Source organism: Erigeron canadensis, chromosome 2 (genome assembly GCF_010389155.1).
Source record: "Erigeron canadensis isolate Cc75 chromosome 2, C_canadensis_v1, whole genome shotgun sequence".
NCBI classification, from domain to species: Eukaryota; Viridiplantae; Streptophyta; class Magnoliopsida; order Asterales; family Asteraceae; genus Erigeron; species Erigeron canadensis.
Window position 1 is genome coordinate 43,020,910 of NC_057762.1, and position 14,367 is coordinate 43,035,276.

The 14,367-nt window shown below is 33.8% G+C and overlaps 1 protein-coding gene across 1 annotated transcript; it reads left to right on the forward strand.

Moving 5' to 3' along the window:
- The first annotated feature begins 4,781 nt into the window (after positions 1 to 4,781).
- Positions 4,782 to 12,169, forward strand: LOC122588309. Its single transcript, XM_043760423.1, has 9 exons — positions 4,782 to 4,925; positions 5,448 to 5,572; positions 8,001 to 9,179; positions 9,285 to 9,452; positions 10,260 to 10,394; positions 10,569 to 10,650; positions 11,315 to 11,428; positions 11,708 to 11,788; positions 11,877 to 12,169. Exons 1-8 carry the CDS (start codon positions 4,782 to 4,784, stop codon positions 11,783 to 11,785), a joined length of 2,025 nt encoding a protein of 674 aa, XP_043616358.1. The 3' UTR covers positions 11,786 to 11,788; positions 11,877 to 12,169.
- The last annotated feature ends 2,198 nt before the right edge of the window (positions 12,170 to 14,367 follow it).

A 14,367-nucleotide genomic window follows, 5' to 3' on the forward strand; every position in this document is an offset into this window, starting at 1 on the left:
CTTTCCTTTAGCTTTGTATTTAGACAATGGCTACGAAAATCCTTGTGGTTCATGATACTTATTTTTATATAAAAACCTATGGAACTCACCAACTTTATGTTGACACTCTTTAGCATGTATTTCAGGTAATTAGACGATTTGCTATAACTTGGAAAGCTTTCTATTTGCATGCATTATGGGAAGCTGCCCCATATCTCAGACCTTAGGAATTGATTTATCAATTTGCTAAAGTCTCCATCTTTATTATATTGTTTATGTTTTCAAATAATGAATTTCGTTTCAAGTATTGTATTATCAACTTTGTCAAAACAATGTTATTTCTAAATGTATTTCAAAAACGACGCGTTTTGTAGTCGTTCACTATATCTTGTGTTGTGATCTTATGAACGTCACGCCCCCGGATTTAGGGGTGTGACAAAGATCACTTATTGGAATTTGGTGATTTCTCCAAATCAATTTCAAAAGTAAAATGTATATAATTACGGTAAGCAAATATTATAGCCAATGCATATAAAGAAAGTTTTAGTTATTAGACTATAATGTAAATCAATGTATAAACTCCGGTTAATTATCAAACATTGTGAAAAGCTCTCGTGCAGAAACATTGGGCAAAGATAATAAATGTGGATTGGGCCAATTTAAGTCTGGAATTGGGCTTGGGAAATGCTCGATCATCCTAGTGTGCAGAAAAACATGTGCTGAAATATTGGATCATCCGGGTGTGTGCTTCAACAGAGCTACCATGAAATTCACGATTGAGTAAAACATCAAAAATTCTACCACTATGGGTTCACATATAAAAATAAATATCAAAACTTGAACATAGTGAAGTAGTTACTATTAATATTTAGAACCAAATATTAAAAAAACTTGAAGCAAAAGGCCAAAAACTATGTTTTGTCAATATATCAAATTTGGGTATCATATTTTCATAGCATAATTTACATACATGATGCGTACTATTATCAGCCCTAAAATCCAATAAAATCAGTTGGTAAACATATGGTGATTGAAAAGAAGCGAAAGCTTACCAGAGTTAAGCGATGGTGGAACGGAAGTCGGATTCAATTCTGTTATTGTTACTTTTATTATCGTTCGTTGATTGAATCTGAAGATTTAGGGAACGAAATTTTGATTTGGAATTCATATTTAGGGCATAAAATTTGGTTGTTACTGTTATTGTTACTCACTAATTTGGAGAACATCATCCATGACAGCAATGAATAATAAGGGAGAAGATAAAAAAAAACTTGAAAAGAGTTTTTTTTTTTTTTTTTGAAAACTTTTGAACGACTCTAGAAAGAATAAGGAAATAAATGTCATTGCATCTATAAAGTTTGTGCAAGGAAGGGTGAAGGCTTGCCACGTCGGATTTTTTAAAAAATATCATTCTAGAAGTAAGGCTTCTTTATAAATAAAGGAGATAATTATTATCATATTATATTTACTCCCTTATAAAGCAAAAAGCCTATTTTTATTTTTAGAAAAAATTGTCTTTGAAATACCGAAATTGTCCTTGGCATTTTATGCTCTCAATGAATTAAATAACACTTCAACCAATTGACACCGCCACCACCACCAATAATACCATCATCGAAACCACTAGACCGCCGTCCCCGCCAGCGTCGCCACATTGCGCGGCTACTATGCTCGTAAATACAAGAGAGAGGTAAAATAAAATAAGTATTATCATACAACAAGTAAGACACACCATCATCTTGACATGTGTCATTGAAGTTAATTATTAATTTTAAATGATTTTAAGGGTGTTTTGGGTATTTGGAATTTCAGATCTTTTTTATTATCTCCTATTCTTTTGTACGTTATTTCACACCAAGGGGGTGTTTGGTACAATGGAATAGAAATGGTGGAAAATGAATGGAAAAAACTTCTCATGTTTGGTTGCAATGGAGAATGACTGAATGAGAAAGAGAATCGACAAGTTGGAATTGATTTCATTCCCTCCATTCTCTATAAATTGTAGAGAATGGATGAGAATGGAAAATTTTTTGGGGAAAATGATTCGTACTGCATACTTTACCTAAGCTTAGGTACTGCCACTTTAAAAAAAGTTACAAATTAAACCTTTGAATGTAATAAACATACATAGCCCCCCTTGAATTTTACATAACCTCCCCTGAATTTTACATAGTCCCCCCTGTTTTACCTAAGATAGGTACTGTATGTTTTACCTAACGTTCACCCAAATTTTTTTGTTTTAATGATGTTATATGTATTAAATTTAATATTTTTTAAAATTTTGTATTTTTCATATATTCTTATACCAAACGACAGAATCCATTCTCTTTTCAAATACTCATTATCTTTTCCACTATATTTATTATGTATTACATTTTCATTCTATTTGATTCTACCAAACACCCCCTGTTCTTGTCCTATTTTCTATCTATTTTCAAAATTAATAATCATCTTCCTCCTCCTATCTTGTCACTCTTTCTCCTTTGCATTATTACTCATCTTCCTTGTATTTATAACCACCGGTCCACCATACTAGCAGATCATTACAACTAAAAATAAAAAATGCAAAAAAGAATGATGAATCAAAAGCTACACATTTCATGAGAATTTTATGCTTCACAACAGTACATTTACAACCAAGTCTTAACGACATTTAAAACAAGCCATTTATAATTTTATATGTTGATTGATTGGCGACAAAAAAAAAAAAAAAAAAAAAATCATAAAAACCATTATCTAAAGTTGATTCAAAGATAAACTATATTTTACCGTACATAAAACAAATTTCATCTAAAATGTACACATTCAAAAACTTCCTTAAAAACTGGATCATTCACCTAATCACCCATGTATAAGAATGATGCACATCATTTTTATATCTATGCTATACTATGCTTCACAATACTTCATTTAAAATCGACTTCTTTGATTAAACTTAATCCACTTTATAATGCACGAACATCACTATTTTCATGTTTTATTATGATTCGCAACCATTCATTTATCACTAAATACTCTGATATATGCTTCACAACGCTCCATTTAAATACTCACATATGTTACTTTACAATGCACAAACATCACTATTTTCATGCTTTATTATACTTCACAACTCTCCATTTAAATTCATATATACTCACTTAAGCAGTTAAGCTACTTTTTGATGCACCAACATCGTTATTATGCTAGATTATGTCTTAGATGTTTTACATTAATAGTTGTTTACAATAACTAACCTCTGTAAATACATATCTCTAATGAAAAAGTTATAAAAGTTATATACGTTTTAATTGATGATACTAATTCAATCCATGTAATAATTTACATCCACATCCTAAAAGATAAAAGTTATATTATGTATATCAAAAATATATCAAATTTTTTTGTTAACGTCTATGTTAAAATAAACTTCCACATATATTTATTGGCCCTTCCCCGGAAATCCCGTCAAAAGTGAGAACCAAACAATGGCGTGGTTTGACAAATATCCATCAATTGCATAAATAAGTATACATTGTCGTTAGGGACGGATTTAGCATGGGGGCAACTGCCCCCACTCTAACTTTGATATTTTTTTTATAAAAATTTATGGTATATTTGAACTTTTACCTTTAAAAAAAATCAAAAAAGAGAAGATTTAGGTGATAATGATAAAGAGATGAAGAAGATGATGATGGTTGAGATCGAAAGGAAATCTTATCCGATTTAGTCGGATTTTGTTGGAGCTGATGACTGCCTTGAGATTTGAATCTGAAATCGCGAGTTAATATACCAAAGTCCTTTTGATTTACTGATGTGAATCTTCAATTTTTATAGAAAGTGATTGTTGTTGAATGATTGTATATAGTATATGTTCTTTTCATCGGACCTGAAAGGATCTGAAAGAAGCAGCTTTCTAAATGAATGATATATATGAATGTGTATGTATGTATGTATATAAATGATATATATGAATGTGTATATGTATGTAGTGGATATACAGTATTCAGAGTTCTTTTCTAATTAATATAATATAGCTTTATAGGTCGTATTTTCAAAATAGAAAACTGTATATGTACATCAAATGTATAACTGTATGACACCATCAATTTAAGGGTGTTGAAAGTTGGACTCCATGTACTGATTTATAGGAACATTTGCAATTTTACAATAATTTTATAACTATAACTAAATACATAGAAAAATTAATATTATTTGTGTCTCTGTAGAAAAATTAGTATGAATCAATGAAATACAGTAATTACAATTAGTATGATATAAGAATTTTTTTTTTTTTTCTCCCTCGTATAAAAATTTCTGGCTCTGTTTGTGTTAGATAAATACTTTAAGCAATCCCTCTAATTTAAACATAGATAAAGCATTATAAATCTTAACTTTTCTCAAACACAATTGTAACTAAAAAATCCATAAAAACAACGTGAGGTATTTACCTGCAAAACTATACCATCATATAAAAACCAATTTCCAATTATTATAACGGTAAAAATACATAAAAAAAAATATGATAAAAAAAATATAAAGGATATTTAATGGTATACGATCATAAGTTAATGATATACATAAGTTAGTAGTGTAAATATGACAAAAACATTACCCGAAATATTCATTGTCACCCAACTCACTTTTACTGCCATTTCCTAATACACAAAAAAGAAAGAATCAAAGAATCCCCTCTACTCTACTCTACTCTACTCTTTCTTCTTCTTTAACCACAAACAAAGAAAACTAGATATGTCTTTGGGATAAATTATATTATAAAAGTATAGAACTGAAAAAATCTAATAAAAAAATTATAAAATAGAATGAGGAAGAATGTAAAATGGACAATTGAGGAAGTAGAAGCGTTGTTAGATGGTATGAAAAAACACGGTCGAAAGTGGGTGTCAATTATCGATGATCCTCAGTTTGCTACTTCACTTGCTAATCGTTCCAATATTGATCTCAAGGTTTTCTCTCTTCTTATTATGTATTATTCTTTCCTTTGTGTGGGAATTTTTTTTTAATAATATTATCACATTGCAGGACAAGTGGCGGAACTTAAATAAAAGTAGAAGCTGTGATATGGTACACCCCAAAATGAAAGTTACACCTCCTAGGTAAAAACAAAAACACTACTATTATTTCTACCTACCGCTCCCTTTATTTATTTTTTATAAAATTGTAATGGATTTCTTTACTGATCTTTTTATAATCAGTCTCTTTTATTATGTAGTTGAGACTAGAATAGCTAGTGCCCCTGAAACCACAGTAAGGTGCCTTACTGGTAATGCGAGCTAATGTCCTTGCGAGAGGTCGAATCTTACCTTGTAACATTGGTCAGGGAAAGGTTTGGAAACTGCCACGGGAATGACCCGTTACGCCGTGTACATCTCCGTCAAAAGACGATAAGTTGGTTAGGGATACCTTCTTCGTTTATGTGTTTAGAGTAAAATAGTGCTAGAGTGATGTTGTGATAACTGATAGTTTAGAAAAAAACTAGAGGGTACTGTGCAAAGCCGCGACAACAATGTGATGGTGGCGGCGGCAACGGTGTGCTGGTGGCGCAGCCAGGTGTTGGTGGGGATGACTGGAGCGGTGACAGCGGTGTAGTGAGGTGGTTATTAATGTAAAAGTAATTGATGTAAAACGGGGTAGTGAAGTTATTTTAGGAATCGAGAGATTTGTACTGTAAAATTATTTCATTAAGAGTATTTTAGGTGTATTGAGTGAAAATGTTTTAATTAGGGGGAGTGATGTTCTGACCATATCCTTTAGCCATCCACAACAATAGATGTTTTATTTAGTTGTACATTCTACAGTAAAATATGTACATTTATCGACATTGACGACGGTTTGGTGGCGTCCATTGGTGGTGATGGCGGGCACTATTAGTGGTGGCGGTGGCGTTGAGCGGTGTAGGTTGTTGTAAATGTAAATGATGTAAAGGTAGTAGTGGAGATACTTTAGAAAGTATGAATTTTGGGTGTAAATTAATTTATTAAGGATATATTGGGTAATTCTTTTATGTAGTTTTCCAAAAGGGGTTTATTAAGGCCAATTGAGTCATTTCAAACTAACTTTTTTCTAATTAATTTTAAAAATGGTGGGTGAGAAATTTTTATAAAGTAATAAAAATAAAGATATTAAAAATTACTAGAAGGGTACCCGCGCTATGCGGTGGTGTAATGGTGGGGGTGGAGGCGGTGGTGGTGGTGGCGGAGATGATAGTGGTAGCGGGCAATGATTGTGGCGTCGGCGATTGGTGGTGATGGCGGCGGCGGCGACGAGTGGTTGTAAGGCGGTGGCAACGATTGGGGATAAAAAAATGTGTGAATTAGCGGTATTTTGGGAATAGCTCAATTTCTTAAGGGGTAGTTTGTTAAAGAGTAAAGATGAATATACCCTTTTAAAAATTAGAGTAAATTACACTTTTCGTCTCTGAAGTTGGCACGTTTTTCACTTTTGATCCCTAAACTTTAAAAATTACAATTTTGACCCTAAAGTTGGTCAATTTTTTTAATAATCGTCCTTTGGCCTTACGACGTTAAAAAATGTCGTTAATGTAGGCAAGTGCTAGACACGTGAGGGCACTAATGTCATTTCACTTTACACCGAGGGACGAAAAGTGAAAAAATAGCTACTTGAGGGACGAAAAGTGAAAAACTAGCTACTTGAGGGACGAAAAATGAAAATCATACAAATAAATTTATTCTTCCATTCTTTCTTTTCCGATCATCTTCTTCGATCATTTTTACCGATGTTTTCTGACATTTTTTTTCCGATGATACCTAATAAAAACTCGACTTTGAATCTAAATCTAAACCGCAAACAAAATCATTTACTCAAATTCATGACATTCAAAACACAACCAATCAAACAAATTATAGTTCAAACATGCCAGTCATCTTTTTTTTTCTTTCTAAATTTTGATTTTAATTGAAAGGGCGGCGGTTGGTTGGCGGTGAATGTTGACGGCGGTGGTCGGAGGTGACCATAGACGACGGTGTTTGATGGTAATTGTAGGCAGCGGTGGCTGGTGGTAATTGTAGGCGGTGGTGGCTGGTGTTGATAGTAGTGGCGGTGGCTGGTGGTAATTATAGGCGGCGGTGGGTGGCAGTGGCTTGTGGTGGTTATAGACGGCGGTGGCTGGCGTTGGTTACAGACGGCGGTAGCTGGTAGCGGCGACTGTTGTTGGTGGTTATTAGGTGGTGATGATTGGAGAGGCTTGGGGGTAAAGGGGAAATAAATGTCTAGTCGGAAAATTCCATCGGAAAAGATGATCGGAAAAGAAAGAATTGAAGAATAAATTTATTTGTATGATTTTCATTTTTCGTCCCTCAAGTAGCTATTTTTTCACTTTTCGTCCCTTTGGTAGCTATCTTTTCACTTTTCGTCCCTCGATGTAAGGTGAAATGACATTAGTGTCCTCACGTGTCTAGCACGTGCGTACGTTAACGACCATTTTTTAACGCCATAAGGCCAAAGGACGATTATTGAAAAAATTGGCCAACTTTAAGGTCAAAATTGTAATTTTTAAAGTTTAGAGATCAAAAGTGAAAAACGTGCCAACTTCAGGGACGAAAAGTGTAATTTACTCTAAAAATTAAAAACAAATCCAGTAGAGATGGCTGGGGTGTTGGGTGGCTGTTGAGATGATGGTTGTGGTGGTGCTAAGGGAGATTTAATTATTGTGTTTCTTTTGCATCGGGCTTGAAAAGGGGTCATGTGTCACTTTTTGGGTAGATTGGGAATATGGGTGACTTGGCATTTTTTTAATTGGTGTTACTTAAAAGATGGAAGTGATTACATATAGTAGTACAGTATAGATCAGAACTATCAGCCATATACTTATAACTTTTTAAAATGCATATAGTTACATATAGTACTCCTATTCTGGTAGAAACCGGTTTCAAAATGCAAATATGAATTTAAGAATTTTCTAATTGGTCCTCGCAGGATCATATCATATGAAAGTATTATGCAATTTAATCGGTCATTATTTTCGTTAACTTGCCTGTGATTACCTTACAAACTACTCGCAGACAAGATTACTTAAAGTCAAGTAAAGAAGCAGTAGTTGAAAGTAACTCTGAATATTACCACACTCCTTGCGCTACTGGTAAGAGAAGAGGGACCAGCAGTTTTATAGAAGAAGCTAGTAAACCAAGAGCAGTTGAAGAGCTTAGTGAATCTAAAGGTTACCATAATTCATGTACCTTTACCCGTCAAAGAAGATGGACTCGTAACAGCATTATAAGCGAAGTTATGAAAATTAGATCAGTTAAAGAGCTAAGCAAATCTCAAGAATACCTTAAGCCATGCACCATTGCCTGTCAAAGAAGAGGGACTCATGACAATATGATAAACCAAACTATCGAAGAAAGTGCACTTAAAGAGCTACGCGAATCTCAAGAACACCTTGATCCATGCACTATTGCCCTTCAAAGAAGAGGGACTCATGACAATATGATAAACCAACCTAGCAACGAAAGAGTAGTTGAAGAGCTTAGCGACTCTAAGAATCACCCTAATCCATGCATCATTACCTATCGAAGACAAAGGACCTGTGACAAAATGACAAACCGACCTAGCAACAAAAGAGTAGTTGAAGAGCTTAGTGACTCTAAGAATCATCTTAATCCATGCACCATCAACTATCAGAGACAAATGACCCGTGACAATATGACAAACCAAGCTGGTGAAGAAAGAGTAGTTGAAGAGCGTAGCGACTTTCAGGATTACCAGATTCCATGTACCATTACTTGTAAAAGAAGATCAACTCCCAAAGCCATTATAAGTGAAGCTAGCAGCAAAAGTGTTGTTAAAGAGCTTAATGAATCCGGAGAATACCTTAAATCATGCTTGAGTACTCTTCAAAGAAGAGTAACGTGTAGCATAGTAAAAAAACAAGCTGATAAAGAAATTGTAGTTGAAGACATTAGCGACTCCAAAGATTACCATAATCGATCCACCATTGCTTGGCAAAGAAGAAGTACCCGCAGCAGCATGGTAAATCAAACTAGGGAAGAAAGTGTAATCAAACTAGGGACCTGTAACAGCAACATAAGCCATTCTAGTAAAATAAGAGTAGTTGAAGAGCTCAGCGACTCTCAAGATTACCATAACCCATACACCATTGCTCGTCAAACAAGAGGGACCCGCCGCAACAGGATAAACCAGGCAAAGAAGTTGGACTCCGAGCAAGTCCACAGTTACTTGGAGTGAGCTAAACCTTTTATGCCTTCAAATTAAAATTATAAAATTAAATAAACTGCTGCATTCAGTAAATAGTCTTGTATTCTCTTCACCAATGTCTATTTTTGTAGAAAAATATGGGTTAGCTTTGCGGAAGATAGAAAGAGTTCATTTACTTGCCTTGATCCATTATGGTTTGCTATGTACTTGGATGACTTCAACAAAGAAAAGGTGTTGAACTGGATCAGGAAGAAGGACATATTTTCTAAAACCTATGTGATCTTTCCCATTGTTAAATGGTGGGTAATTCTTAAGTAGGTAATAATTAGAAGGTGTTTAGATTTCCAATTTGAAAGTGATTCTGTGATAATCAAACTAGCATGTTACCCGCGCAATGCGGCGGTAATCGTGGCGACAACGTTGTGGTGGTGGGGGCGATTGTTAGTGGTGGAGGCGATTGTTAATGGTGGAGGCGGTGTCGAGTGGTGTTAATAATCTATACTTCTAAATCTATACTTCTATACTATATTATAAAAAAAATAACTCCTATGTTGAAAGTTACATAGGGGAAAATGTCTAAAATACCATTAATGATTATATTACACTATCAATCCTTTGTCTTTTAAAATATCTTCATCAACCCTTTACATCAATTACTTATACATCAATTATCTACACCACTCAACGTTGCCTCTACCACCAACAATCATTTCCCACCACCACACTGTCGCCGTAACGAACACCGCCGCATAGCGCGGATACCGTGCTAGTTATGTAAAAGTAATTGATGTAAAGGGTTAATGGAGATATTTTAAAAAATAAATGATTGATAGTGTCATTTAATCATTAATGTTAAGGCGTTAAGCGGTAGTGTATGTGAAAACTTTTTAAGGGGTACTAAGTGAAAGTATTACATATTTTTCAACACTTCCAAAATAAAATCTTATTTCTATTATAATATAGATATAGAAGTATAGATGCATAATTATTTATCGAAGCCAACTAAACACTGATGATTGCGAGTCACCATCCAAAATGCATATTCACCTCTTAAGTTCGGTATATCTTTGTTGGCATGTGGTCATCTCAAGATGTCATTTCGGCAGGGGTCACTGGAGTGTCTTGATATTCTGCCACTTTGGTGAAAGCATAGGATCACGATTCAATACTCCATGCATTGTGTTTTTGGATTCACTGGAGAAAGCTGGTCACTCCCAGCAACTTGAACCAATAATAAGAAAGTAAGATCCATATAGAGTAGTCTGCTTTCTTATAGTCTTGTGTTTCATCCCAAGCATTCGTGTAATGTAGGAGTAGGAGTAGAATAATATGTCATTCAAACAAAAAAAACTGAACCCCACCCCTTTTCTCCTTCCACTTTAACCATGTTTTACATTTTATTTTGCTTATGTCAGATTTGTTTTGGACATCTACAAAAATGCACAGAGGACCGAGGATATAAGACTGTTGCGAAAAATGCCCTTTTTGGTTCCTAAGGTAATTAACAATTGTCTATTTTTTCTTGATGCAATCTAGCACTGTCAATGGGTCAGGATATGAATCTATGATCCCTATTTGTATCGTCAATAAACTTGATCTGTTGATCCAATAGAACCCGTTGTTAGATGGGTAATACACAGGTATACCATGATTCTTTGGTATTAGTTCATAAAGACATATTTTTCTTCATATCCACCCAATTCCACAAGCAATAACCCCATAGGCCCAATAAGTTCATAAAATTAGCAAAGCAACCCATTTCCACTCATTAGCAGGTCTAAGTTTAAAAGGAAGAATTCAAGAGTGGAGAAAGTGCTTGGGACTTGGGACTTACCTGTGTCATTGATTAGCATAGTGTAGTCCTTGTGTTTCTGTAATTAGAGGTTTGACGAGTTACTGTAAGGTCTAGTTACTTGTTTTTCTTGGTTGTTGCACGGTTTGTGCATGTAAATTGTTTAGTCGATCTTGAATTTTCTTGGTTGTTGCACATTTAGTGCATTTATATTGTCTAGTCGATCTGGAATGGCTTCCAGGTCGCCTACTTTTATTTGTTTGATTAATATAACATGAACCAGGGTGAATACCTTTTTACCCAAAAAAAAAATGTCTAGTTTATGAGTTCTCACTTAGCTTATGTCTGCTCAAATAAACAATTTGTCAGGTTCCACAGCAAAGAGACGGGGTGGAATGTGGATTCTTTGTTCTTTACTATATAAAGCTCTTTGTTGAAAATGCTCCTGAAAGTTTTAGCATATCTGATGGATACCCATATTTTGTAAGTTCCCTTGCCACATATGTTACTTTATCCAGAAATATACCATACCCCCTCATTCTTGACATTTGAAAGTAAATGGATCTATTTTTTAATTTCATAACCTGATTTAAGTTCAAACAAGTGTCATGGATATATGGATGCTAATATTTGGATGATAATCTGAATGCAGACTTTGCTTTTGTTTAAATAAATAAACATTTCATTAAACCAGTTATGCATTTACTGAAAGCTCGCTCTCTGTTTTGGCTTTGTCTCCATCTTATCTTGATTTGTTTGTAGATGAGTAAAGACTGGTTTAGTTGCGAAGGCTTGGATAGCTTTTTCAGAACTTTTGATACATCGCACAATAGCATTTAACTGGTATGTCTACAGCAATGGTATAGACTTGCAAAATTTGTGATATAAACACTTGAGTTGTTAACAGGGTTCATTTAAATTAACTGTGAAGGGACCCTCGGCATGCCATGTTAAAGTTTTCTCTTCTTGGAGTTGGACGTGATTCTTCCTAATGCCTAATGAAGAAAGTTATGCATCAAGTCAAAATTGCCTCAATGGACCAAAAGAGTTCATGTTCCAATAGATGGTCCTTAAGAAACTTATTAAGATATACTCGCCAATTGTGGTTAGCTCATAGTATATATCTGCTTTATTAATATAACACGGTCAAAAAAATATTATTGTACCGTTTTGTACCCTTTCTAACATGGGGCTATGTATATACTAAAGTAACGATTGGCCCAACAAGAAGGTCAACTCCACCATCCTAACATGAAAAGAAACGCATACACCACTCCTAAGTCCATGGGAAACAAGATACTAGCTAGTCTACAAAGAGCATCAAGTCATTAATTGTATTGGTATTATAGTGGTATATCTGCAGGTATGCATCTGAGTCTGAAAGTGACCCATTTGTACCATACTTAAATAACATGGCACTGGAAAAGCATATATGCCGAGTAGCACAAGACACAAGTACCCATCAAATTAAACGATAAGCACCGCATTGCAAAACCTTTTCAGCTACTTTCCTTCATCAAATGATACACATGATATTCATGGTTTTAAAAAAAAAATGATACACTTGCATTCAAATATTACCGTAGATCGTATACTTTCAAATGCCCGATAGAGCAAAAGCTACACAAGTTGTTTTATTGGAATGTACATGTATTTCTGATTCACAAAGGTATGGCATTTTACATTTTAGAGTATATTGTGAGGCAACTTCCTTAAGGGGACTTTCGTCACTTGACGTCACATCAGCATCAAGTAGCCCCTCAAAAAGCTTGGAGTGAGGCGACTCTTGGGGGGGGGGGGGGGGTCTTCAGTCACGTCGCAATCAATACTACCAATCGAATGGCTAGTTGGCTTTCGAAATTGGAAAAGTTGGCCAAAAGTGGGTGACAGATTCTAGTCGTGGAGGAGAAGAACCCTTCAAGTCGGCACCTGGCACAGTGTACGGGGACGATATTGAGGCGTTTTGGGTATGTAGTCGCCTCACCGCCTTATTAGGGTTTTTTTTCTTTTCAAATCTTAATTGTTACAGAAATTTTAATATTTTCTGAATTAATTAAAAACCACATGTTAGATATGTTAAATATATAAGAGCATCTCCAATGATGTTTGAAAGATAGCTTTTTTTTAGAAAAAGAAAACTATTGTAAAATGATGATGCCATGGTGAGTAAAAACTTTTTTGGGCAAAAGGTTAAAGATCTTCAAGCTTTTAAAAAAAGACTTTTTTATATAAAGTTTCATCTTATCTCTTTAAAACTTTCATTTGTAACCTTGCTTTTCTATAGTTTGTTTGATAATCACACTTAATTTTTTTTTATAAAAACAAAATCTATAATTGAAAACATATCGTAAAAACGAATCTAATGAGCCTAAATATACTATAATTTTATCACCTTTTAATTTATAGAAAAAATACATCTTAATTACTATTCTTATTAGATTATTAAAAAAAGAAAATGAAAATATGAGGTGAAATTAAAAAAAAAAAGTCATTTGGATGACTTGACCATTGTGAATGCTCTAAATATAAACTATGATGTTTTCATGTTTTAAAACTTCTTTTTACCCCTTTATAAAGTTTCACTTTACTACTATGTATTATTCTATAATGAATCACAATTATAAGAATCATTGTTTCATCATTGATAATTTTAGATTTCAGTTTAAAGTATGATTCTTTAAAGCTGTAATGTAAATGGGTAAAAGGGTTTTGATGAGTTTATAGCTAAAAACTTTTAAAATAAAGTATCTATATAATAAATAGTCATCTTTGCATCTTATATTTATTTGGAAAAATGTTTTGAATTCAAAATTCTAAAACTTTCTAAAAAATACAATAAATATAAGCCTCAATTTCAAGTTTTCAACTACTTTGTCAAACACATCTTGATTGGGCGACAATCGAAGATACAGTATGAAATGAGCAAAAAAAAAAGAAGTCGTATTGAATTGAAGACAACTGTAACAAGAGCTGGGAGATCAACATTTTTTTCCGAACAAGCAAATTTAATTATATGAACTTTTTCGGTTAAAAAAATTTTATATGAAATTTTGAAAACTTCCATTTACATTTATTTACTCGTCACCTCCGCCCCGTCTCCATCTGTCCAAGTAGATTTAAAATGTTTTTAATTATATAAAAAATAAAAATAACATTTTTAATTTAAAGACGATTTCAAAATTTTAATTTATCTTAAGCATAGTTGTTAAACTCTTACGAGTCACGAGTCGACTCTTACGAGTGTCGATTTACACCAAGAGTGAGTCGACTCGCTAGGTTTGAACATGGACCGAGTTAATACGACTCACAAACTTATGATTGTTGTAGCTTGATAGTATGGTTATATGTTATATCTTGTATATGTGGTTACACTATTTTGTAAGTTATATATGTATTTTTGATCATTTTAGTACGAATTTGAA